Source organism: Papio anubis, chromosome 17 (genome assembly GCF_008728515.1).
Source record: "Papio anubis isolate 15944 chromosome 17, Panubis1.0, whole genome shotgun sequence".
Taxonomy (NCBI): Eukaryota; Metazoa; Chordata; class Mammalia; order Primates; family Cercopithecidae; genus Papio; species Papio anubis.
The window spans coordinates 43,826,803-43,851,459 of record NC_044992.1 but is presented as its reverse complement, the minus strand read 5'-3'; the positions used below and the strand labels follow the sequence as shown (position 1 = coordinate 43,851,459).

At 48.1% G+C, this 24,657-nt stretch overlaps 2 protein-coding genes across 4 annotated transcripts in view; one reads left to right on the top strand and one right to left on the bottom strand.

The window, feature by feature from the left end:
• UBE2Z (ubiquitin conjugating enzyme E2 Z) overlaps nucleotides 1-8,966 on the top strand; it is a 21,738-nt gene extending 12,772 nt beyond the window's left edge. Inside the window, exons 5-7 of the mRNA XM_009190187.3 lie at nucleotides 228-340; nucleotides 2,295-2,385; nucleotides 5,564-8,966. Of these exons, the coding sequence (XP_009188451.2) occupies nucleotides 228-340; nucleotides 2,295-2,385; nucleotides 5,564-5,734 (375 nt within the window). The 3' untranslated portion in view covers nucleotides 5,735-8,966. The remainder of the gene's footprint in view (nucleotides 1-227; nucleotides 341-2,294; nucleotides 2,386-5,563) is intronic.
• Nucleotides 8,666-24,657, bottom strand: SNF8 (SNF8 subunit of ESCRT-II). 3 transcript variants are annotated; one of them, XM_003912699.4, is made up of 8 exons: nucleotides 24,220-24,375; nucleotides 23,461-23,511; nucleotides 18,957-19,095; nucleotides 16,131-16,235; nucleotides 14,671-14,743; nucleotides 12,186-12,327; nucleotides 10,632-10,706; nucleotides 8,666-9,209 (listed from the first exon to the last, which is right to left on the bottom strand). In XM_003912699.4, the coding sequence occupies exons 1-8, from the start codon at nucleotides 24,271-24,273 to the stop codon at nucleotides 9,072-9,074; spliced, it is 777 nt and encodes a 258-aa protein (XP_003912748.1). In that variant the 5' UTR covers nucleotides 24,274-24,375; the 3' UTR covers nucleotides 8,666-9,071. The 3 variants fall into 3 exon arrangements, with proteins under 3 accessions (XP_003912748.1, XP_021784664.1, XP_031513441.1); XM_031657581.1 differs by lacking the exon at nucleotides 8,666-9,209 and adding an exon at nucleotides 9,813-10,562 and having other exon boundaries at nucleotides 10,599-10,706; nucleotides 24,220-24,657; XM_021928972.2 differs by lacking the exons at nucleotides 18,957-19,095; nucleotides 23,461-23,511; nucleotides 24,220-24,375 and having other exon boundaries at nucleotides 8,697-9,209; nucleotides 15,966-16,164.

Here is a 24,657-nt window from a genome sequence, read left to right as displayed (position 1 = left end):
TTATAGGCCAAATGACCTGCAACCTGGTGGTATATTTGGAGGGTGGTGGGGTGAATGGTGTCAAAAATAAAGGTGTGGTTGCTCTTCATGGATCTGCCATACAGTGGGAAAGGTGTTTTTTAGTTTGTATGACTGGCTTACATACCCCATACTAATCTTGAAGTCTCTTCCCATTGGCTTTCTTTTTGCTTAAATTTTGGGATACTCTGGCATCTGTTACATTACAGGAGAGACATCCAGGAGACAGCAAAAACTATAATGAATGTATCCGGCACGAGACCATCAGAGTTGCAGTCTGTGACATGATGGAAGGAAAGTGTCCCTGTCCTGAACCCCTACGGTATGTGTCAAGAGGGCTTGCTTGGTATTATTCCTTTGGGGCACTTGGGTAGTTGGCACCTTTGAGGAACTTTGGGGCAGAGACAGTGTTGGGCACCAGAGGGAGATAGAGAAGAAGGAAAGATGTGGTTCCTGCTTTTAAAGAACAAGCGGCTGAGGGTTACCCAAGAGAAAGTTCAGAGAGCTACTGTGTTGGAGAACGCCAAGCCTTTGGGAGAGGCAGTCCACACCCTCAGGGAGTTTCCAGTTTGATGAAGGCTTGGATGTACTTTTTTCCAGCCAAATGTGTAGAGCTCTTCATAATAAACTCATTTCTTAGTGCTGAAGTTTATTTTTATTATTATTTATTTATTTTTTTTTTTTTTTGAGATGGAATCCCGCTGTGTCACCCAGGCTGGAGTACAGTGGCCGGATCTCAGCTCACTGCAAGCTCCGCCTCCCGAGTTTACGCCATTCTCCTGCCTCAGCCTCCCGAGTAGCTGGGACTACAGGTGCCCGCCACCTCGCCTGGCTAGTTTTTTGTGTTTTTTAGTAGAGATGGGGTTTCACCGTGTTAGCCAGGATGGTCTCGATCTTCTGCCCTCGTGATCCGCCCGTCTCGGCCTCCCAAAGTGCTGGGATTACAGGCTTCAGCCACTGCGCCCGGCCTGAAGTTTAAGTGCCAAAACTGGATGAGCAATGTCAGGGTTAGATAAATAAATTTCTAGGAGAATTTTGAGTAAAGTTTGCGATTAGGGATGGCCTATGAAAAACAATTGAGGTGAAGCTAGTCATGAGTTGAAGTTGGGATTCAAATGGTGAGTACTGGCCTGGTGGTGGCTCACGCCTGTAATCCTAGTGCTTGGGAGGCTGAGGCGGGAGGATCACTTGAGCCCAGGAGTTCGAGACCATCCTAGGCAACATAGGGAGACCCCATCTCTACAAAAATTTTAAAATTAGCCAGGTGTAATGGCATGCTCCTGCAGTCACAGCCACTCAGGAGGCTGAGGTGGGAGGATTGCTTGAGCCTAGGAGGTTGAGACTGCAGTGAGCTGTGATCACACCACTGCACTCCAGCCTGGGTAACAGCAAGACCCTGCCTCAAAAAGAAAACAAATGATGAGTATTTACAGTCACTCTCATAATTCCCAACGTGTCGGGGAAGTCAACCACGGGCAATTAGATGTTCCTTTTTCCATTTTACATTTAAAGATCCTTGTAGAGGCGGGGCACAGTGACTCACGCCTGTAATCCCAGCACTTTGGCAGGCCAAGGAGGGCAGATCACGAGGTCAGGAGTTCAGCACCAGCCTGACCAACATGCTGAAACCCCATCTTTGCTAAAAATACAAAAATTACCTGGGTGTGTTGGCACGCACCTGTAATCCCAGCTACTCAGGAGGCTGAGGCGTGAGAATCACTTGAACCCGGGAGGCGGAGGTTGCGGTGAGCCAAGATTGTGCCACTGCACTCCAGCCTGGGCAAAAGAGCGAGACTCAGTCTCAAAAAACTTAAAAAATAAAAAATAAAATAAAAAGATCTTTGTAGAAAACAGATTTGGACTTGGGAATGGTAGGTGTTTAATTTGGCATTAAGGTTAGGTAAGGAGGCTAGGCGTGGTGGTTCACACCTGTAATCCCAGCACTTTGGGAGGCAACGCAGGTGGATCACTTGAGGTCAGGAGTTCCTGACCAGCCTGACCAACATGGTGAAACCCCATCTCTACTAAAAACAAAAATTAGCCAGGCGTGATGGCACATGTCTGTAATCCCTGCTACTCAGGAGGCTGAGGCAGGAGAATTGCATGAACGCGAGAGGCAGAGGTCATAGGGAGCTGAGATTGCGCCACTGCACTCCAGCCTGGGTGACAGAACAAGACTCCATCCAGGGAAAGAAAAAAAAAAAAAAACGGTTAGGTGAGGAAGGGGTGATCTGTATCCCTAGGTTTCTGACTTAACTTTTCTGCTTGTTTTCCAGAGGGGTGATGGAAAAGTCCTTTCTGGAGTATTATGACTTCTATGAGGTGGCCTGCAAAGATCGCCTGCACCTTCAAGGCCAAACTATGCAGGTAATACAACCCCTGCTGCTAATTGTAGAAGCCCTACAGCTGGCCATTGTTCATTTGCCTCTACTGGCAAAAGTGTGCTTTTGCTTCCAATAAGAACTCAGAATTTGGGCTTGTTTTAAGGAAGGAGGCTATCGTTGACCAAATTGTAGATAGACAGGTGCGGTGGCTCATGCCTGTACTCTCAGCACTTTGGGAGGCAAAGGTGGGCAGATCTCTCGAGGCCAGTAGTCCAAGACCAGCCTGGCCAACATGGTGAAACCCCATCTCTACTAAAAAGACAAAAATTACCCAGTCTTGATGGCTCATGCCTGTAATCCCAGCTACTTGGGAAGCTGAGGGATGAGAAATGCTTAAACCTGGGAGGCAGAGGTTGCAGTAAACTGAGATTGCACTACTGCACTCCAACCTGAGCAGCAGGACAAGATTTCTGTCTGCAAAAACAACAACAACAAAAACACATTATTGATAGACTAATGTAAACTTTACCACCTGGTTGGTAAGAGGATGAGAATTCTCCTGTCCTGGAGAATCAGTTCTGTGTATTTGGATTATCTTACTGGTGGTCTTGCTTAGAAATGGGAGACTTGTGGGGCCCAGCACAGTGGCTCACACCTGTAATCCCAGTACTTTGGTAGGCCAAGGCAGACAGATCACTTGAGGTCAAGAGTTTGAGACCAGCCTGGCCAACATGGTGAAATCCTGCCTCTAATAAAAATAGAATAAGCCAGATGTGGTGGTTCGTGCCTGTAATCCCAGCTACTTGGGAGGCTGAGGCACAAGAATTGTTTGAACCCAGGAGGCGGAGGTTGCAGTGAGCCGAGATCACGTTGTTGCACTCCAGCCTTGGCAATAGAGCCAGACTCCACCTCAAAAAAAAAAAAAATGGGTAACTTGGGTAATTGACTTAAGATTTCTTAAGGCTCTCTCCAGCTCTCGTACTATGTCTATTCACCCACCCAACACCAACAGCAGTAGGAGGAGATGACTTGTTCTCTCCAGTGCTACTTATAAATGGTAGTTTTCCCTTCCTTCCTTCAAGGACTTTCCACCCACCTGTCTCATTTAAGCACAAAGGGCAGGGCTGGCTTAGGACTAAGTTGTCTCCTAAAGCCTTTTTGAGAGTATATCAATGACATATGTCCTAGTTTGTTCCCCATCAGGAATTCTAATTGCTGGTATCCAGCAGCATTAGCGATACCAGTGTGTAAAGGAAAAACAACTGGTGATGAGGGATGGGAAGGTGGACAGCATCTGGGCAGAAGGAGAATTAGAGGAGTTGGAGCCATGGATGAAAGAAGATTTGGAGAATTGACAGCTTCATAGATAAATGTGGAGCTCAGTCATGAGGGAGTTAACTTTCATGAATGAGAAGTGCAGGCTGTAGTCCCAGTGACTGTGACTAGCACCCACTGCCATCCCACTCAGGATGAGGGTAATGTGTGGGTAGAAGTGTGGAAGGAGTTCTTGTGAGAGAAGCAAACAATGTGAGAGGGAAAGTTGTGTACCTTTTGGGGGCTGTCGCACTACTTTGCTGCCTAAGTCCCTATATAGTATTTTAAACTTTTTTTTTTTTTTTTTTTTTGAGACGGAGTCTCGCTCTGTCGCCCAGGCTGGAGTGCAGTGGCCGGATCTCAGCTCACTGCAAGCTCCGCCTCCCGGGTTCACGCCATTCTCCTGCCTCAGCCTCCCGAGTAGCTGGGACTGCAGGCGCCCGCCACCTCGCCCGGCTAGTTTTTTGTATTTTTTAGTAGAGACGGGGTTTCACCGTGTTAGCCAGGATGGTCTCGATCTCCTGACCTCGTGATCCGCCCGTCTCGGCCTCCCAAAGTGCTGGGATTACAGGCTTGAGCCACCGCGCCCGGCCTATTTTAAACTTTTTTATACCATCCACTCAACTAGTTGTTTTTGAGACTTTGGGGACAATTAAACCTTTCTGTAAAATGTTTAGGGATCTTTGATCTAGAATGAGAAGGACTAAGATCAAGGCTAGGTGGCCCTGGAGCAATGCCCAGAAACCTGGACAGGAATGGAGTGACAAGTCCCTGGGGAGGAGTACAGGTGCTTATCTGAAAGTCAGAACTCTTGAGTTCTAGACCTGCCTGTGACCTTAGAAAAGCAAATTGCCATTTTTGAGTACAGAGAATAAAGGGCAACTTTTACTTTCTGTGGTTTTTATGAGGTTAATTAAAAACATAGGTATACTTTGTAATTCTGGTCTTGAATTTCTCTTCCCTATCTATCTCACCCTTACTGTCCCTTCTTCCGGATATTGGTTTGCTTTTGAGGAATACCAATACATATTCACTCTAGCCCAAGCTACACCTATTTGGGGCAGTAAGGGTGTTTTTTTTGTTTGTTTGTTTGTTTTGTTTTTTTTTTTTTTGGAGACAGTTTCAGTCTTGTTGCCCAGGCTGGAGTGTAATGGTGCGATCTTTTTTTTTTTTTTTTTTTTTTTTTTTTTTTGAGACGGAGTCTCGCGCTGTGTTACCCAGGCTGGAGTGCAGTGGCGCGATCTCGGCTCACTGCAAGCTCCGCCTCCCAGGTTCAGGCCATTCTCCTGCCTCAGCCTCCGAGTAGCTGGGACTACAGGCGCCCGCCACCACGCCCGGCTAGTTTTTTGTATTTTTAGTAGAGACGGGGTTTCACCATGTTAGCCAGGATGGTCTCGATCTCCTGACCTCGTGATCCGCCCGCCTCGGCCTCCCAAAGTGCTGGGATTACAGGCTTGAGCCACCGCGCCCGGCCATGGTGCGATCTTGATCTCAGCTCACTGCAACCTCCACCTCCCAGGTTCCAGTGATTCTCCTGCCTCAGCCTCCCGAGTGGCTGGGATTACAGGCATGCGTCACCATGCCCAGCTAATTTTGTATTTTTAGTAGAGACGGGGTTTCACCTTGTTGTTCAGACTGGTCTCAAACTCCCAACCTCAGGGGAGCCGCCCTCCTCGGCCTCTCAAAGTGCTGGCATTACAGGCATGAGCCACGGCGCCTGGCCTAGGTGTCATATTTTTAAGCAAAGGTTATTTTGCCTGCTGTTCGGGACTACCTATGCTCTTAGGCCTTCCTGCTCCCATGGCTCAGAAGTTGAGCTTGTATTTCACATGAACCCGAAGCTGCTTTCTCTAGGATCAGCCACCCAGACTTGAATCTTCCATCCCCTTGTCTCCTTTCCCCCATAGGACCCTTTTGGAGAGAAGCGGGGCCACTTTGACTACCAGTCCCTCTTGATGCGCCTGGGACTGATTCGTCAGAAAGTGCTGGAGAGGCTCCATAATGAGAATGCAGAAATGGACTCTGATAGCAGCTCATCTGGGACAGAGACAGACCTTCACGGGAGCCTGAGGGTTTAGACCCTGCTCCCATCTCCCCTTTCCCCCCAACTCAAGAGTCCCAGCAGAATTCCTTCCCCCCACCCCAGGGATGGAGAGGCACTGTGTATCTCCCTCCAGACTCGAAGTCATCCTGCAAGATGGCGAGAACCAAGCAAGCTCGGATCCCAGGGTGTGGGAGTGGGGGGCCTGTTCCTGGTCTGACCTCCTTGGCACTGGAGCATCTGGGGCGACGTTCATCTGTTCATCCCATATCAGGGGCCAAGGTACCTTTACAGGAGCACCTAGAGCGAGGGCCTCTGGCAAAAACAAAACAACCAACACACCTCTCCACAGGGCCAGCTCCTTAGGGATAAGTAGAAGACGGAAATTGCAGTTCCAAGAGGGATTGTGCCCAAATGATTTATGGGGATACCTGGAAGGGAGCTTGGGGTGGGGGCTGTCTGTGACACTTAAGCAGTCTGGGTGGTTGTCTATTTGTCTGTCTTCAGTCTTGAAGCAGGGCTTCCCAATGCCCTTTTCCTCCCTGCCTGCCTTCCCCCATTATTTCCCACAGGCCAGCATAATTTTGTTTTTCCTAATTTATAGTCACTGTTCTAGACAGACCAAAGAGAAGGAACAGTGGTGGAGTCTAGGCTGCTGATCAGTAAGCTTTACCTAGCACCTGAGCACCTTTCTCCCCTCCCCCCTTTCCTCACCCTTTTCTAGATGTAAGACAGAAGGTAAATGTGACTGGGACTTAACCAAGGTCTTGGTAAAGCCTGCATAGGCACCGTAAGAAGCTGAAAATACGTTTGTTCCCACAATCACTGATTTGAAAAGTTCCCGGCACAGGCAGCTGCTGTGTATATGGGATTAGAGCCACTACATAGAATAGTCTTACAGATTTTCATAAATACTAGTCACAATGAGGGTATTTCTTTTGAGGGTGGAGTAAGTGGGAGACTGATGCTAGTCATTGTATTTTGTTGGGCTGTCCTTGTGTATTTTCACCCCAGCCTGTAGTCCTCCTCACTTCAACCCCAGGGATTTGTGGGGAGCAAGGGTAGCCAATGGCAGAGGGGATTGGGGCTGGGGCTCTGGAGGCTCCTCCCCTTCTTTCTCCTTCTTCCGCCTCCCCTGTGCCCCCAGCTGCTCTTGTCACTGACTCTGATGGGTGTTTGCCTGGCTGTGTTGCTTCTCTGTATTTAGCTGCAGTGATCCTTTAGCTGGTTGGCTCAGAAAAAAATGTGCTTTAGGTGCCCTGTAATCCTGGGCATCAAGGGAATCCATCCTTCCCCTTTTTGATATGTTCTCCCCATACTTCCAGATTTATTGTTATGGCTCCCAGTGGGTATTGGCAATTCTTGTGATGCAGGGCCTCAGTCAGTGTCCAGCCATGCATAAGGGAGAGGATAGTGTGTACCTGCCCTGCCCGCTGCTATGAAAGTCTCTGGCTTGTGGATCATGGGACTCCCCTTGGAGGATCTGTGCAAAGCGGGGCTGGGCAAAAAGGAGAATGTCCTACTTGGGAGGGCAGGAAGCAAAGGAACTGGACAGGGATTGGTGGGCTTGGGGAACGGAAGTTTATCTTGGATACCCATGAAGAGGCTGGGTCTCTTCACATGAAGATTGAAAAGGGACCCTGCTTCCAATTTCCCTCTTCCATTCCTCGAGCTACTCCAGGGCTTAGAAAAATGCCCTTGGTCTGTGGGTCCAGTGTTGTCTGTCATCCATTTAAGTGTTCCCACTTTCAAGTGACAATCCTCTCCTTGGCCCTGCCATAGGGCAGAGCATGTCTGGCATAGCAGCCTGACTTTTATGCCCTAATCTTGAGTTGAGGAAATATATGCACAGGAGTCAAAGAGATGTCTTTATATCTGACTGTATATAAATGAAGTTTTCTTTTTTTTTTTTTTTTTTTTTTTTTCCTTTTTGGTGCAATAAAGTTTGTTTTGGCAGAAGGAGGAAGTGCCTGTGGGCATGGGAGGGCTTGTGTAAAGGAGGAGTGGGATCATCTTGTTAACTACACCTCACCTAGGCCTGGAACTGTTAGGGAGAAGGAAAGTGCTGTGAATTGTCTGGAAGCCAAAGACTTGCATAACATGGTGGAAGGGCGGGGCTGGGTGGGGAGAGCAGAACAAGTTTTCTCATTGGAAATGGGGTTCATTTTTTAAGGCTCTGGTAGTCAGTGACATCTTAGTTTCAGCGGCTTCCAAAGACCTATTCCAGAACTTGGAGTGAGCATGTCCTACAAGGACAGGCAGAGGTAGAGATGGGCCCAGGCTATATCCTGCTAAAGGAAGGGTCTCAGTATGGAAAAACCATTGAGTTTTCAGATTTCCAGTACGGTAGCGCTTTTTAAGGATCTTAGCCTTTAGACTAACGACTTTGGGAGCCTTAAACAACTCTGGCCTCTTCCCTCATCACTTCTACTTGCTGTAGGAGATTCTTGCTTTCTGATGCAGAAGCTTTTACTCTTGGCTGACCATGTGTGCAGAAAAATGTCTACACACAGTATGTGCTGCCATTCTGTACTGTGCAGTGATACATGAAGGCATGGGCTCGGGTTAGTAGGCCTAGGCTCCAGCTTTGGCTCTGCTGAAGCTGGCGGCCCCTGGCAAATTACTTTGATTCAATCACCTGTGACGCTGAAGGCTGCCTACTTGGTGAAATTTAAGTGAGCTATATGTAAAATGGGACGGGGTAGGTGTTCAGTAAATGACTCCCTTTCCCACTACTGAGGCTAGACGGACCTGGCAATCTAGTACAGGAGGGTGAGAAAGCTAGTAGGGAATTTGAGAAAATAGAACATTCCCTAACTATTGTTTGATTCCCCTCAGAGTCCATTGTTTTCTTTCCTCCAGTTGAGCCACGATTGGACATTGACTTCTATTTCCTTCACACTCACAGCTAACTTTGTCATAACCTAGAGCCTCTACAGAGGAAACCAGAAGAGACTGAAAGAGTGAATAGTATTTACTGGTCCATTAGGACCAGCTAGTTTGAGATAAGGAACATTTTATTAAAAATTTTTGAATTAGCATAGGCTGTAATCTATGTCTCACAGCTACAAAGACTAGACAGGCCAGGAAACAACGTGCATTCCAGGCCCAGCTCTTCCATGAGCTTGCAGATGACCTGCACAAATCATTTTATATGTGCTTGCCGTTTTCTGTGTTAATCAGATTATCCTTACTGAATGAGCGAGGTCTTCTCCAATAAAGATGCAATGTGAAGGCACTTTTCAAAAATAAAAGAATGGGGGAAGAAAGAAAAACTTGGAACTTTTTCTTTTTTTTTTTATAAACAAAACTACCCAGGTTTATTTGCCCTCCTCCTCCTCCCTGCCTGCTGCTGTGTGCCGTTCCACACGCAGTCAGGGGAGGGCTTCTCTGGCCTCTTCAGCTGTAATCTCCTGGGAGTAGAGGTCAGTGAAGAGAGCTGGCAGCCAGTAGTGGGCCTCCCCTGGGGCCTGTAAATCCAGCCACGCCAACCCTTCCTTCAGCAGGTGTTCCTGGAGGGAAAAGGGAAGAAGAGCGGTTTGAGAACAGGGAGGTTCCGTAGACAAAGGGTAGGTAAGCAACCCCCAAACCTATTTTGGCTTCAGTGAGGTTTTCAAACTAAATCTACTAAGTGCCTTCAGACATTTACACAACCAACTAAATGAGCTGTTTGGCCTTGGCCTTTGCCTGAATGTGAAAAATGCTACGAAGTCATTTAACTTGTGCTGCTGAGGAAGAGGGGTAAAGCCTAGCATAGTGGGATATAGTGGAAAGAACACATGGCTACAGAAATATTTGCTGTATGGCCTTCAGCAAATCACTGCCTCCATTTTCCCAGAAACAACACAGAGATCACTGTTTTTTTTTGTTTTTTTTTTTTTTGAGGCAGAGTCTCACTCTATCACCCAGGCTGGAGTGCAATGGCCGGATCTCAGCTCACTGCAAGCTCCGCCTGCCGGGTTTACGCCATTCTCCTGCCTCAGCCTCCCGAGTAGCTGGGACTATAGGCGCCCGCCACCTCGCCCAGCTAGGTTTTTTTTGTATTTTTTAGTAGAGACGGGGTTTCACCGTGTTAACCAGGATGGTCTCGATCTCCTGACCTTGTGATCCGCACGTCTCGGCCTCCCAAACTGCTGGGATTACAGGCTTGAGCCACCGCGCCCGGCCTGAGATCACTGTTTAGCTACCTTTGAGTTAACTTATACCAGGTAGCAAACATAATTGACCATACTTATGCAAGAATAGACTCAGTTCCTAGAGCTGGAAATATGCTCAAAATGGGTTGGTTCTGTCCAATATCATTAGGTAGATAAATATGTTATCCCCATTTTACAGATGAAATGAAAGGTTTAGACAGTTGAATTGCTTGGATAAGGAAAAAAGGTACTGAAGCCAGAGTTGTTAACATTGCTCCCTCTTCACATCATTCATTCTTCAGTACCACGAAATGTGTATGTATAAAGCTAGAGTATATACTATGCAATATAATGCTTAGTGGATAATTACAGATATGTAATTAACATAGTTAATAATTCCCATCACTGTACTAACAGTGTTACTTTCAGTACAGACTACATTAATCTCCTGACCAGTCCAGGCTCAGCATGTTCAGGAAAGAGAGTGTTGGTTCCCCAAGTAGCAGGGGCAGCCTGGTATTGTGTGCACACCAGAGTTAGGAACCTGCCTTCCTGAGTTCTACCTTCTTGGTAGCATGAAGAGAAGTGCTGGGCTTCCTTCTAGCATGGCAGCAATAGCCTTCAAGGCAGAAGGCCGGCAAAGCAATCCTGAAGCTCCTGCCTTTGTGAAACCCACATCCTCCCAACTGGGGCCTGCCTTTGTGGAACCCACATCCTCCCAACTGGGGCCTGCCTTTGTGGAACCCACATCCTCCCAACTGGGGCCTGTCTTTTCTGGACTGTTCCAAAGTTGCATACCAGCACTTGCCGCGCTCGCTCGGTCTCCCATTTAAGACTGGCTTTGATCTCACTGACAGTCACGTAGCCATTCTTCTGAAGGAAGGAGGAATGGGGATTGAATCAGTTAAAGAGTGCACCTTCCCTTAGAACCCAGGACCTGCCCAGGAACAACAGACTTATCCAGACAGGAGGAAAAGCTGTCAAGCATGAGGGAACACAGAAAATGTTTAAAGGTTCCAGCGGGGAGAGAGACAAGTGACTTTCAGCATGACAGACGTAGGCTGGTGGGTTCAATCTTAAAAGTGGAGTCCAGGCCGGGCACGGTGGCTCATGCCTGTGATCCTAGCACTTTGGGAGGCTGAGGTGGGGGTATCACCTGAGGTCAAGAGTTCGAGACCAGCTTTGCCAACATGGTGAAACCCCATCTCTACTAAAAATACAAAAATTAGCCGGGCATGGTGGCACATGCCTGTAATCCCAGCTACTCGGGAGGCTGAAGCAGGAGAATCGTTGGAACCTGAGAGGTGGAGGCTGCAGTGAGCCAGAGATTGTGCCACTGCATGCCAGCCTCGGCGACAGAGTGAGACTCCATCCCAAAAAAACAAAAAAGTGGGTCCCTTGTACTAACATGTTAAGTTAGACTTCTGCAAAGCACTCTAGAGCATGACAAGGGAAGATTCTGAACAATTAACTGATAGGAAGAAGAATCATAAACTGCTAATAATATCCATTATTTAAATATTCAGCCCTTGCCCTGCCTCATTCTACTCATCCTCCAATACAGAAAAGCCCCTCCCTTATTTAGTTCTGTTTTACATTATAAAGAAAACTGGGCCAGGCGAGGTGGCTCACGCCTATAATCCCAGAACTTTGGGAGGCCGAGGCGGGCACATCACCTGAGGTCGGGAGTTCGAGACCAGCCTGGCCAACATGGAGAACCCTCATCTCTACTAAAATTACAAAATTAGCTGGGCATGGTGGCACACGCCTGTAATCCCAGCTACTTGGGAGGCTGAGGCAGGAGAATCACTTGAGCCCAGGAGGCTGAGATCGTAGTAAGCCAAGATTGCGCGATTGCACTTTGGCCTGGGCAACGAGTGAAACTCCATCTCAAAAATAATAAAGAAAACTGAACATATCTACCCTAAATACTTGATGGGGATTTGGGGGAAGATGGCATATGCTTAAGGCATAATGAGGGACAGAGGCATGGCAAACAAGATTTTTTAAAATCTGTTTTTGAAGAATCCATAGTAGTTTCAAAAGACATCAGAGTCTGGCTACCCAAAGAAATCTAGTTAGTTGTCTGCATGTCTGTCTACCTGACTAGACTGTAAGCTCCTTGAGAGCAGGAATTTTATCATTCCTATCTTTATATGCCCCACAGCCTGGCCCAGTGCTTTGCACTGTAGCTGCTCAATAAATGTCTGCTGAACAAGAACAGGCCTGAGTAGTTCATCCATTGGATAGTCTCAGCAAAAGACCTGCATAATGGGGAGCAGGAGCTCAGAACTGCTGACAGCCTTGCATCCCAGTACCTGCACACACACACACTCGAAGGTGCACCAGTACCTCTGCCAGCTGTAGCACCACGGTGTGATCCATATTGAGCTCAGCTGGAACAGACTGAATGAGGTAAGTGCCGCCCACAGGGATGATGCCGAAGCCAGTGCCAAGTGCCTTTAGTTTCTTGATGGCTCTGATCAGGTCGTCTCTGAGGTGAGGAAGAGTTGCTTAACGACCCTTGGCAGATCAGACCTAACAACACAGTTTCAGCTCTGCCCTGGGCAGGACACTGACAGAAAATTTAAAAGACTGCACAACTCCCAGGCGCAGTGGCTCATACCCATAATCCCAACACTTTTGGGATGCCCACATGAGAGGACTGCTTGAGCCCAGGGGTTAGAGACCAGCCTGGGCAACACAGCAAGACTTTGTCTTTACTAAAAAATAAAAAAATAAAAAATTAGCAGGGCATGGTGGCAATCGCCTATAGTCCTTGGAAGGCTGAGGTAGGAGGATCACTTGAGCCCAGGAGTTCAAGGCTGCAGTGAGCTTGATTGTGCACCACTGTACTCCAACCTGGGTGACAGAGCAAGACCCTGCCTCTAAAATAATAAAAGACTGCACAACACTCAACTATGTCAGTAAAAAGACAGGGTCAAGAAGCAATAAGTGATGCTTTGACAATCATAGGAGTCAGGCTCTCTGCTCAGCAAACCACTCATTCCAACACCCAGACAGAGGTCAAAGATACACCTGCAGATGCCCATCAGGAAACGTGAATGAGTGAGCTGAAGAGGCAATAGGGGGTAGTGTCACCTGTGGCAAACTAGAGAATGCTTATCTACTTTAAAGGGGGCAACCCAGCTGATTATTGCCAAGTGGAAATTCAAGCCCAATACTGCCAAGTTTTCTGATTCTAACTGAAATCAGAGAAGAAGAAAACCTACAAAACAGTGTGTAGATCACATATCCAGCCCACACACAGAGTTTAAAACCTCTGCCAAAGCTCAAAAATATATCACCCAAACAGCCAGGGAAAGGGCACTTTTAGGTAGATTGGAATGCATTCTCCAACTCTCAAGAATAGCAAACTGAAATGCTTCAAATGCTCACCCTCTCTTCATGAGAATTTGCAATGAGTATGGCTAGTAATCTTTTGTTATCACTTTCCTTTTTTTTTTTTTTTTTTTTTTAAAGAGACGAGGTCTTGGCCAGGTGCAGTGGCTTACACCTGTAATCCCTGCATTTTGGGAGGCCGAGAGTTTGAGACCAGCCTAGCCAACATGGTGAAACCCCATCTCCACTTAAAATACAAGAACTAGCAGGGCGCAGTGGCAGGTACCTGTAATCCCAGCTACTCGGGAGGCTGAGGCAGGAGAATCACTTGAACCGGGGAGGCAGAGGTTGCAGTGAGCCGAGATTGCGCCACTGCGCTCCAGCCTGGGCAACAGAGCGAGACTCCATTTCAAAAAAAAAAGAAAAGTAGGCCGGGCGCGGTGGCTCAAGCCTGTAATCCCAGCACTTTGGGAGGCCGAGACGGGAAAAAAAAAAAAAAAACAACACAAAACCAGCCTGGCCAACATGGTGAAACCCCATCTCTACTAAAAATACAAAAATTAGCCGGGCATGGTGGTGCACACCTTGTAATCCCAGTTACTGGGGAGGCTGTGGCACAAGAATTGCTTGAATCCAGAAGGCAGAGGTTGCAGTGAGCTAAGATCAGGCCACTGCACTCCAGTCTGGGCGACAGCAAGACTCTTTCTCAAAGAAAAACAAAGACTATATATAGCCCCAAGTTTGTTAAAAAATAATACATGAAGAAATGCTTGGAAGGAACTACATTAAAATATATAGCAGTTGTAATCTCTTAGTTGAGAAATAATGGTTTTTGTTTCCCTTTTTCTATCTCTATATTTTCTGTTTTCTAAAAATAGCCAGGCGTACGGGCCCATGCCTATAATCCCAACTACTTGGGAGGCTGAGGTGGGAGGATTCCTTGAGGCTGCAGGTAAGCAACGATCTTGGTAGCAGTAAGCTATGATCGTGCCACTGTACTCCAGCCTGGGCAACAGTGAGACCCTGTCTCTTATTTTTTGTTTGTTTCATTTTTTTCTGTACAATATGGAGATCATACAGATTTCTAAGCTAGCCTAGACATGAGGAATACGGAGAAAAGAGTTCCATCTGAATTTTTTAATTTTTTTTTATTTTAAGACGGAGTCTCACTCTGTTGCCCAGGCTGGAGTGCAGTGGCGCGGTCTCGGCTCACTGCAAGCTCTGCCTCCTGGGTTCACACCATTCTCCTGCCTCAGCCTCCCGAGTAGCTGGGACTACAGGCGCCTGCAACCACGCCTGGCTAATTTTTTGTATTTTTAGTAGAGACGGGGTTTCACTGTGTTAGCCAGGATGGTCTCGATGTCCTGACCTCATGATCCACCCACCTTGGCCTCCCAAAGTGCTGGGATTACAGGCGTGAGCCACCACGCCCAGCCCCCATCTGAATTTTAAAGACCTCTTTCTGTACTCCAAGGGACTGAAAGACAAGACCTACTGACTGACATCCTGGGCGAACTTGCCCCTTCCCTTCAACACCTGTTGATGTAGTTCCTCCAAAGTTATCAGACCTATTGGAGACAGAAATCAGAAAAAGAGATTACCCACTTTAAATAAGTCGACAGCCATTACATTCCAGTGGCCTACGAATAGCAAGTAACATTCTAGTTCCTAATTTTTTTTAACTCTCTCCTTGGCCGGGCACAGTGGCTCGCCCAGCACTTTGGGAGGCCGAGGTGGGTGCATCACCTGAGGTTGGGAGTTCGAGATCAGCCTTACCAACATGGAGAAACCCCATCTCTACTAAAAATACAAAATTAGCCAGGCGTGGTAGCGCATGCCTGTAATCCCAGCTACTAGGGAGGCTGAGGCAGGAGAATCACGTGAACCTGGGAGGCAGAGGTTGCAGTAAGCCAAGATCACGCCAGTGCACTCCAGCCTGGGCAACAAGAGGGAAACTCCGTCTCAAAAAAAAAAAAACACTCTCTCCTTATGAAATAACTGGCCATAATATGAGAAATGGATTCTGAGACTTTGCTAGGCCTGTCAACAGAGTGAGAGCCATGAAAATCTAAAAACAAAAGCAGTGTCGGCCAGGCACGGTGGCTCAAGCCTGTAATCCCAGCACTTTGGGAGGCCGAGACGGGCGGATCACGAGGTCAGGAGATCGAGACCATCTTGGCTAACATGGTGAAACCCCGTCTCTATTAAGAAATACAAAAAACTAGCCGGGCGAGGTGGCGGGCGTCTGTAGTCCCAGCTACTCGGGAAGCTGAGGCCGGAGAATGGCGTGAACCCGGCAGGCGGAGCTTGCAGTGAGCTGAGATCCGGCCACTGCACTCCAGCCCGGGCAACAGAGCGAGACTCTGTCTCAAAAAAAAAAAAAAAAAAAAAAAAAAAGCAGTGTCATCTTTGAAAAACTATAAATGTCCTCTTGACATCAAGGCCGTGTCTATTTATAGTCGATGATGATTTGTAAATGGTTTTAAGTTTTCTTTCTGCAACTTCAATCCACACCATTTAATGTGCTTACTAAGAAAGATGGCATCACCCAATGACGAATTTTAAGGTCACATTTTAGGGAACACAGAGACTCAGTTGGCATTCCCATACGTCAGAGAGACAGTGCAGGACTACAGTTACTAATGAGAAAATCACTCCAGACACATCAGATATCAGGGGAAAAGGCCTATTTCCTACCTCCCTACTATTTTCTGTACTGAGTAGGGATTAGACCTTCCTGGCCAAAGATCTTTGGAGAACAGAGACAATCGTTCAGGTAATTCTATTTACCCTTGGCCATGGAGACTTGCCATGGATTCAACTGCATGAAACAGCTAAGATGTCTCTCAAGTCCTTAGAGGCCTGTAGACTGCAGGACGGAAACGATAATCTTTTACGGTTTTCTCCCTCTCAGAGAAGTCCAGAGTCCAGTTCACAGGACCCAGCCACCCTCACCTCCATTCCGATGCTTCAGCGCCAGGCACACTTCAATAATTTGGACACCTAGTTCGTAATAGAAGTCCCCCACGCCCAGCATCTCAGACCAAAATCCTTTTCCAGCTACAAGACAGAAAAACAAAATCTCGGTTATTGATTAATTTATATCCCTTCTTTTCTTTCAAAGCTGCATTAAAACATCTATTGTATGGGAAGTTTTCCCTGCATGGCATGAAGTTCTTCTGCTCCATTTGCTACTCAGGAAACAATCAGACTTATTACGGTAACTCCTGCTGAAGAACAGGGTCAGACAGTTCCAGAGGGCAGGCAATCTAAAAGTCATTTCTGGCTGGGTGCAGTGGCTCATGCCTGTAATTCCAGTACTTTCAGACACCGAGGTGGGCAGATCGCTTGAGACCAAAAGTTCGAGACCAGCCTGGCCAACACAGCAAAACCCCATCTCTACTAAAAATAAAAAAAAATTAGCCAGGAGTGGTGGCATGCGCCTGTAATCCCTGCTACTTGGGAGGCTGAGACAGGAGAATTGCTGGAACCCAGGAGGCAGAGGTTGCAGTGAGCCAAGATTGCACCAACATACTCCAGCCTGGGCAACAAGAGCGCAACTGTCTCAAAAAATAAATAAATAAATAAATAAATAATAAATAAATAAAAATTGAAAAAATAAAACAAAAGTCATTTCTATTTGGCTAATTCTGGCTCAGGATACTGAAAAAACGAGTTTCCATTCACACAACATACAGTGAAATATAATGGGAAATATGGTCTAGACAAGACTAAGAGAAAGAATATGCAGACTCAGCATCCAAAATCCACTGATGTTCTGCAAGTTACCAGGAGTGTAGAAATAAAAAATAAAATACGGGCCGGGCGCAGTGGCTCACACCTGTAATCCCAGCACTCTGGGAGGCAGAGGCAGGCGGATCACCTGAGGTCAGGAGTTTGAGACCAGCCTGACCAACATGGAGAAACCCCGTCTCTACTAAAAATACAAAATTAGCCAGGCGTGGTGGTAGGCACCTGTAATCCCAGCTACTCGGGAGGCTGAGGCAGGAGAATCGCTTGAACCTGGGTGGTTGCAGTGACCCAAGATCATGCCATTGCACTCTAGCCTGGGCATCAAGAGCAAAACTCCATCTCAAAAAAAAAAGAAAAGAAAAATGCAGGTTGTAGAGCAGTAGTAATTATAATCCCATGTATGTTTAAAAAGTCGGGGCCAGGCCAGGAGCGGTGGCTCACGCCTGTAATCCCAGCACTTTGGGAGGCTGAGACGGGTAGATCACGAGGTCAGATCAAGGCCATCCTGGCTAACACACTAAAACCCTGTCTCTACTAAACACACAAAAAATTAGCCAGGCATGGTGGCACACACCTGTGGTCCCAGCTACTCAGGAGGCTGAGGCGGGAGAATCACTTGAACCCAGGAGAAGGTTGCAGTGAGCCAAGATTGCAGCACAACTGTACTCCAGCAGGGGCAACAGAGCGAGACTGTCTCAAAAAAAAAAAAAACACTAGGGCCAGGCACGGTGGCTCACGCCTCTAGTCCCAGCGCCACTCGGGAGGTTGAGGCAGGAAAGTAACTTGAACCCTGGAGTTGAAGGCTGCAGTGGGCTGATTGCACCAATGCACTCCAGCCTAGGTGACAGAAACCTCAACACTAAAAAATAATAAATTAGTAATTTTTTTTTTTTTTTGAGATGGAGTCTCGCTCTGTTGCCCAGGCTGGAGTGCAGGGGCGCAATCTTGGCTCACTGCAACCTTCACCTCCCGGGTTCAAGTGATTCTCCTGCCTCAGCCTCCTAAGTAGCTGGGATTACAGTCACGTGCCACCACGCCTGGCTAATTTTTAGTAGAGACAGGGTTTCACCGTGTTAGCCAGGATGGTCTCCATCTCCTGACCTCATGATCTGCCTGCCTCAGCCTCCCAAAGTGCCAGGATTACAGGCGTGAGCCACCATGCCCGGCCAATAATTTTTTTTAAAGTTTATAAGTATGAGGAAGGGCTCAGTGCAGAGGCTCACGCCTGTAATCCCAGCACTTTGGGAGGCCAAGAAAGGCTGATCACTTGATCCCAAGAGTTCAAAACCAAACTGGACAACATGGTAAAACCTCCTTTCTACAAAAAATATAAAAATTAGCCAGGTTTGGTGGTACAGGCCTGTAATCCCAGCTACTTGGGAGGTTGAAGCACAAGAATTGCTTGAACCTGGAAGGCAGAGGTTGCAGTGAGCCAAGATGGCACCACTGCACTCCAGCATGGGTGACAGAGCAAGACTCTGTCTCAAAAAAAAAAAAAACTTTTTTTTTTAAACAAGGTCTTGCTGCAGCCTCAACTTCCCAGGCTCAAGCAATCCTCCTACCTCAGCCTCCCAAGTAGCTGGACTATAGACACATGCCACCACACATGGCAAATTTTTATAGTTTTTGTAGAGATGGGGTCTCGCCATGTTGCCCAGGCTGATCTTGAACTCCTGGATTCAAGTGATCTGCCTGCCTTGGCCTCACAAAGTGCTGGGATTATAGGCATGAGCCACTGCACCTGGCCAAAATTAAATATTTTTTAATAAAGAGGGAAAATGCCATAAAAAATTCTACTGTATATCATTCCAGGAATGATCATGGACACTGGCTACTCAGCCTATAGTTGGTCTATCTTCCATATCAGACAGTAACTAGCCATCCTGCTAGGTACTCCCTAAAGACGACACCTTCTGGGTCTTCTTGTAGGCCTTTCTAGCAGACACCCCAACAGTGGTAACAACTATGTGAGCTTCTGTCCCTAAGGTTCTCTATAAGAACACTGGAACCCTACAGACAACTTCTTACAGGCCAGCGGATCCACGCCAATGGTTGCACACATGTCCTGGAACTGCACACGGAACTCAGGATTCTTCCGGATCTCCTGCTTGTGCTTGCTGGCAAATTCCTCCAGGTTGGTCTTGAACATGTCCAACTGCTTTGACATCTGTTGGATGGACAGGGAGTGGTGAAGGGCAGCCCAGCCAGATGATAATCAGATGCCAAAAATAGGTGCCCAGTCCTGTGGCATGGCAAAGGCTGAAATAACCAGTCTCTCTCAGCCTACCATTATGCTGTTTACCATCTATCTCTCTTTTTATCCCTGCCTCTCCTTCACAGTTCTGTTGTCAGCAGAAATGGGATGCTGTACTGTTTTCTCACTTCCAAACTAGACAATTTTTTGTGCGTTCCTGTTCTAAAATCAGGATGCATTTAATAATCAAGGTTCACATATATACAACCAAATACATGCACAAAAAAAGAACAAAGTGTTATATATAATGTGGTATTCCTTTTCTTTTACCCAGAAAAACTTAATTTGAAGATGTACCTAATAATTCATTGTATCTTAGAAATGAGGGAATGCAGTGTTCACCCATTAGAAAATCTTTACCCCCCAATGGAAAGGGTGGACGGGAAAAAAATGAAGTGTCGCATGAATCTGTTTAACCTATGAGTCTGGCCAGGAATGGTGGCTCACACCTGTAATCCCACAATGGATCACTTGAGCCCAGGAGTTCGAGTTTAGCTGGGGCAACATAGCAAGACTCTGTCTCAATCAATCAACATATATATATTTCTTTTTTAATTTTTTTTTGAGACAAGAGTCTTGCTTTGTTGCCCAGGCTGGAGTGCACTGGCACAATCTCAGCTCACTGCAACCTTAGCCTCCCAGTTCAAGCGATTCTCTTGCCTCAGCCTCCTGAGTAGTTGGGACGACAGGCACACACCACCACACCTGGCTAATTTTTGTATTTTTAGTGAAGACAGGATTTCATCATGTGGGCCAGGCTGGTCTCGAATTCCTGACTTCAAGCAATCCATCTGCCTCAGCCTCCCAAAGTGCTGGGATTACAGATGTGAGCCACCGCGCAGGGTCAATCAATCAATCAACCAACCAATATAAATTTAAAAAAAAAACTTTTGAGTCATGAACCTCCCTGGGGATCAATTCCAGATAAAGAACTACTCTGGGACTTTAATTTGCCAGATTGCATTTCATGTTAAATACAAAAGACTTGGGGATTTTCTGACTTTGTATTACCCCTTCTCTTTTCCTAATTAACAAGGACCATCTTCTATTCCACCAAGAATAAGCACTCCTAGCCCAATATTTCTCACATAAAACTGTTAGAAACCTCCACATTCTAGGCCGGGCGCGGTGGCTCAAGCTTGTAATCCCAGCACTTTGGGAGGCCGAGACGGGCGGATCACGAGGTCAGGAGATCGAGACCATCCTGGCTAACACGGTGAAACCCCGTCTCTAAAATACAAAAAACTAGCGAGGCGGTGGCCCGAGCCTGTAGTCCCAGCTACTCTGGAGGCTGAGGCAGGAGAATGGCGTAAACCGGGAGGCCGGGCTACAGTGAGCTGAGATCCGGCCACAGCTTGCCCCACACTCCTAGCCCATAGGCGACAGAGCCAGACTCAGATCTCAAAAAAAAAAAAAAAAGAAACCTCCCATTCTTTTTAATCACAATTTTCAGTTGATTCCTGCAGTCATCTCCCTGTGAGTGGGGGCTTTTTGAAGAGCACAGCCTGGGCCTACTATTTTTCTTCAGCTCACAGCCCGTTTTCCTGTTTAACAGCTTCCTCCTCTTCTTCCCCAATCACAATCACTCACGTAAAACTTGGAGCATGTAAAGAGCAGGGAAGGGCTGGAAAAACTGCACAGGGCTGCACCCCATCACTCACATACTGTCCTGGTGTGTGCCTAGATGTCATGATGGTGGTGTGGGTTACTGGTTAGAGCAATATTTTTCATTTTATTCTGAGTATTTAAAATAGAAAAGCCCCAGAAAAGGGCGTAAAATCGGTAACAGCTCTACCACTTACTACCCATATAACCTTGGATATATTACTTAACACCCCAGTGTCCCAATTTCTTTTTTTTTTTTTTTTTTTTTTTGAGACAGAGTTTGCTCTTGTAAGCCCAGGCTGGAGAGAGCAGTGGCGCAATCTCGGCTCACTGCAACCTCCACCTCCTGGGTTCAAGACATTCTTCTGCCTCAGCCTCCCAAGTAGCTGGGATTACAGGCATGCGCCACTACGCCCGGCTAATTTTATATTTTTAGTAGAGATGGGGTTTCTCCATGTTGGTCAGGCTGCTCTCGAACTCCTTACCTCAGGTGATCCAGCCCACCTCGGCCTCCCAAAGTGCTAAGATTACAGGCGTGAGCCACCATGTCCGGCCTTTTTTTTTTTTTTTTTTTTTTTTTGAGACAGAGTCTTGCTCTGTCCCAGGTGGAGCGCCCAGCAGCAAGATACTGGCTTACTACAGCCTCTGCCTCCTGGGTTCATGCAATTTCCCTACCTCAGCCTCCTCAGTAGCTGGGACTGCAAGGAGCCATACCACGCCCGGCTAATTTTTGTATTTTTAGTAGAGGCGAGTTTCACCATGTTGGCCAGGCGGTCTCGAACTCCGACCTCCAGTGATCAGCCTTCCTCAGCTTCCCATAGTGCTGGGATTACAGGCCCTAAGCCACAGAGCCCAGCTCTCAATTTTTGAACTCAGAATCTGACCAGGCACGGTGGTTCCGCGACTGTAGTCCCAGCACTTTGGGAGGCTGAAGTGGTGGATCACCTGAGGCCAGGAGTTCCAAATTCCAGCCAACCAACATGGCGAAACCTGACTCTACAAAAAAATACAAAATTAGAAACCAACTACTGATGGCTCACACCTGTAATTCCAGCACTTTGGGAAAGCCAAGGTGGGTGGATCACAAAGTCAGGAATTTGAGACCAGCCTGACCAACATGGAGAAACCCTGTCTCTACTTACTAAAATACAAATACTGGCTGGTGGTGGCTCACGCTTGTAATCCCAGCACTTTGAGGCCGAAGAGGCGGGTGGATCATGAGGTCAGGAGATTCGAGACCAGCCTGGCCAAGATAGTGAAAACCCGTCTCTACTAAAATACAAAAAACTGGCGGTAGCAGTGACTCAAGCCTGTAATCCCAGCACTTTGGGAGGCGGGGGCAGGGTGGATCCGCGAGGTCAGGAGGTCGAGACTCATCCTGGCTAACCGCGGTGAAACCCGTCTCTACTAAAATACAAAAAAAAAAAAAGCTAGCGGAGGCTGAGGTGGCTGAGCGCCACCTGTGATCCCAGCTGCTTTCGGGGAGGCTGAGGCCCGGAGAATGGCGGTGAACCGGGGAGGCGGAGCTTGCAGTGAGCGAGATCCGGCCACTGCACTCCAGCCTGGGCGACACAGCGAGACTCCGTCTCAAAAAAAAAAAATACACCCAGCACTGGGAGGCCGAGGCGAGTGGGATCGAGGTCAGGAGGTCCAGGGAGCCATCCTGGCTAACACAGTGAAACCCGTCTCTACTAAAAATACAAAAAATTGGCAGTGGTGGCAGCATGCCTGTAGTCCCAGCTACTCGGGAGGCTGAGGCAGGAGAATGCGTAAACCCGGGAGGTGGAGCTTGCAGTGAGCGGGTCGGCGCCCACTGCACTCCAGCCTGGGCGACAGGCGGACTCCGCCTCAAAAAAAAAATACAAAAACTAGCGGGGTGAGGTGGTGAAGCCTGTAGTCCCAGCTACTCGGGAGGCTGAGAGCAGGAAAGTGGCGAAACCCGGAGGCAGACTTGCAATGAGCTGAGATCAGCCACTGCCTCCAGCCTGGGCGACAGAGTAAGACTCACGTCTCAAAAAAAAAAAAAATACAAAAATTAGCCGGGTGCAGTGGCGGGCGCCTGTAATTCCAACTACTCCGGAGGCTGAGGCAGGAGAATCGCTTGAACCTGGGAGGCGGAGGTTGCAGTGAGCCGAGATCGCGCCACTGCGCGCTAGCCTGGGCGACAAAGCAACACTACATCTCAAAAAAAAAAAAAAAAAAAAAAAAAAAAAAAATTAGCCGGGCGTGGTGGCGCATGCCTGTAGTTGTAGCTACTCGGGAGGCTGAGGTTGGAGAATCACTTGAACCCGGGAAACGGAGGCTGCAGTGAGCCGAGATCATGCCACTGTACTCCAGTCTGGGCAACAGAGCAAGACTCCATCAAAAAAAGAAAAAAAAAACCCTCAGAATAATAGGGTTCCCTCCTCATGGGACTGTAATGAGGACTGAACAAGACAGTATATGTAAAGAAAATAGACAAATGCCTGGGACGTTACAAGCATGTAATCACTCAAATATGTTGGCCATTATTGTTATTAGCAAGTCACCTAAAAGATCTCAGTGGCTCAGAAATCAAAATTTGCCAAACACCCTATTTCTAGTTCAATCTACACAATCAAATTCGTATCCAAGGTGTTTTGGCCAGCCCTGTTAGGTTCTCCCTCCCTGCCTGGGGCCCCCCAGCCGACTCACCTGGGCTAGCTGGTCCTCAGCCAAGACCGTCCCTCGCTCCTTATACTTGGCCTGTCAGACAAAGAGACCAGCATGAGTTAAGAGAGTGGGCGCTGGGGGCCGCGCGCAGTGGCTCACGCCTGTAATCCCAGCACTTTGGGAGGCGGAGGCGGGCGGATCACGAGGTCAGGAGACTGAGACCATCCTGGCTAACACGGTGAAACCGTCTCTACTAAAAATACAAAAAATTAGCCGAGCGTGGTAGTGGGCGCCTGTAGTTCCAGCTACTCGGGAGGCTGAGGCAGGAGGATGGCGTGAACCCGGGAGGAGGAGCTTGCAGTGAGCCGAGATCGCCCCACTGCACTCCAGTCTGGGGGACAGAGCAAGACTCCGTCTCAAAAAAAAAAAAAGAAAAAGAAAAACAAGAGAGTAGGCGCTGGGGTCCCCCACTTGTGCTGCCACAGCTTTGGGATGAAAAGAGGGGGGGTTCTCTTAAATGGTTTTCTTAGGGAGAAGGATAGGGTGAAGGAGTAGAATCGACGACTGTAGATTTGTGAGTAGAGTCCCATTTGTAGTTAAAACTTGGGTAAGTGGGAGAAAGGGCTGGGCATCTGGGAACGCTGCCAATCCACCGGAAGCTGGAGACATTCTGTATCCCGGGGCCAAGAAGCCCGTCTCAGATTCTGCTGGGAGGTGATTAACGGGTAGGACTCGGCTCCGAGAGAATTCAGTCTCGCACGGGTCAGGGGCAGGTTGTGGGTCGGCCTTCTTCCTGCTCACCTCTGCAAGTTTCTTCTTGGCGATGGCGCCAGCTCCCACCCCACGGCGGTGCATTCCCACCCTGGGCCCGCGGGCCGCCCAGCTGCAGCGACCCCAGGTCTCCGCGTCCCGGGCTCCGCCGCCCGCTCCCCAAGGCGGAAGCCCGAGCCGCGCGTCATCTGCACGCGCCGGAAGCCACGAGGCGCATTTCCTGCTGCGGGGCTGAGTGTCTCCGGTTGCTACCGGTCCGGCGACCCCGCCTTTAGCTAGTGGCCAAGATTCGCAAAGCCTCGCAGCGAGGAAGGCACGAATATTCGCGCGCGGCCGAGGCCCTCGTTGGCTAGTGCTGGGACGTGGAGCCCCGGCCGCCAAGACCCAAGCTTGTGCATTCCGCCCACGTAGGCGCCTGGGGCCCTGGTCTTCCTCGACTGCCCCTCCACTGCCTAGAGGTCATCAAAT

Excerpts from the sequence above, each read along its gene's own strand:
- SNF8 (XM_031657581.1), bottom strand. The coding sequence starts at position 24,273 with ATGCACCGCCGTGGGGTGGGAGCTGGCGCCATCGCCAAGAAGAAACTT. Across the intron at positions 19,096-23,460 it reads CTGAGGACCAGCTAGCCCAG|ATGTCAAAGCAGTTGGACAT; the intron begins GTGAGTCGGCTG and ends TCCATCCAACAG. Across the intron at positions 12,328-14,670 it reads TTCGCCCAGGATGTCAGTCA|AGACGACCTGATCAGAGCCA; the intron begins GTAGGTCTTGTC and ends TCCTCACCTCAG.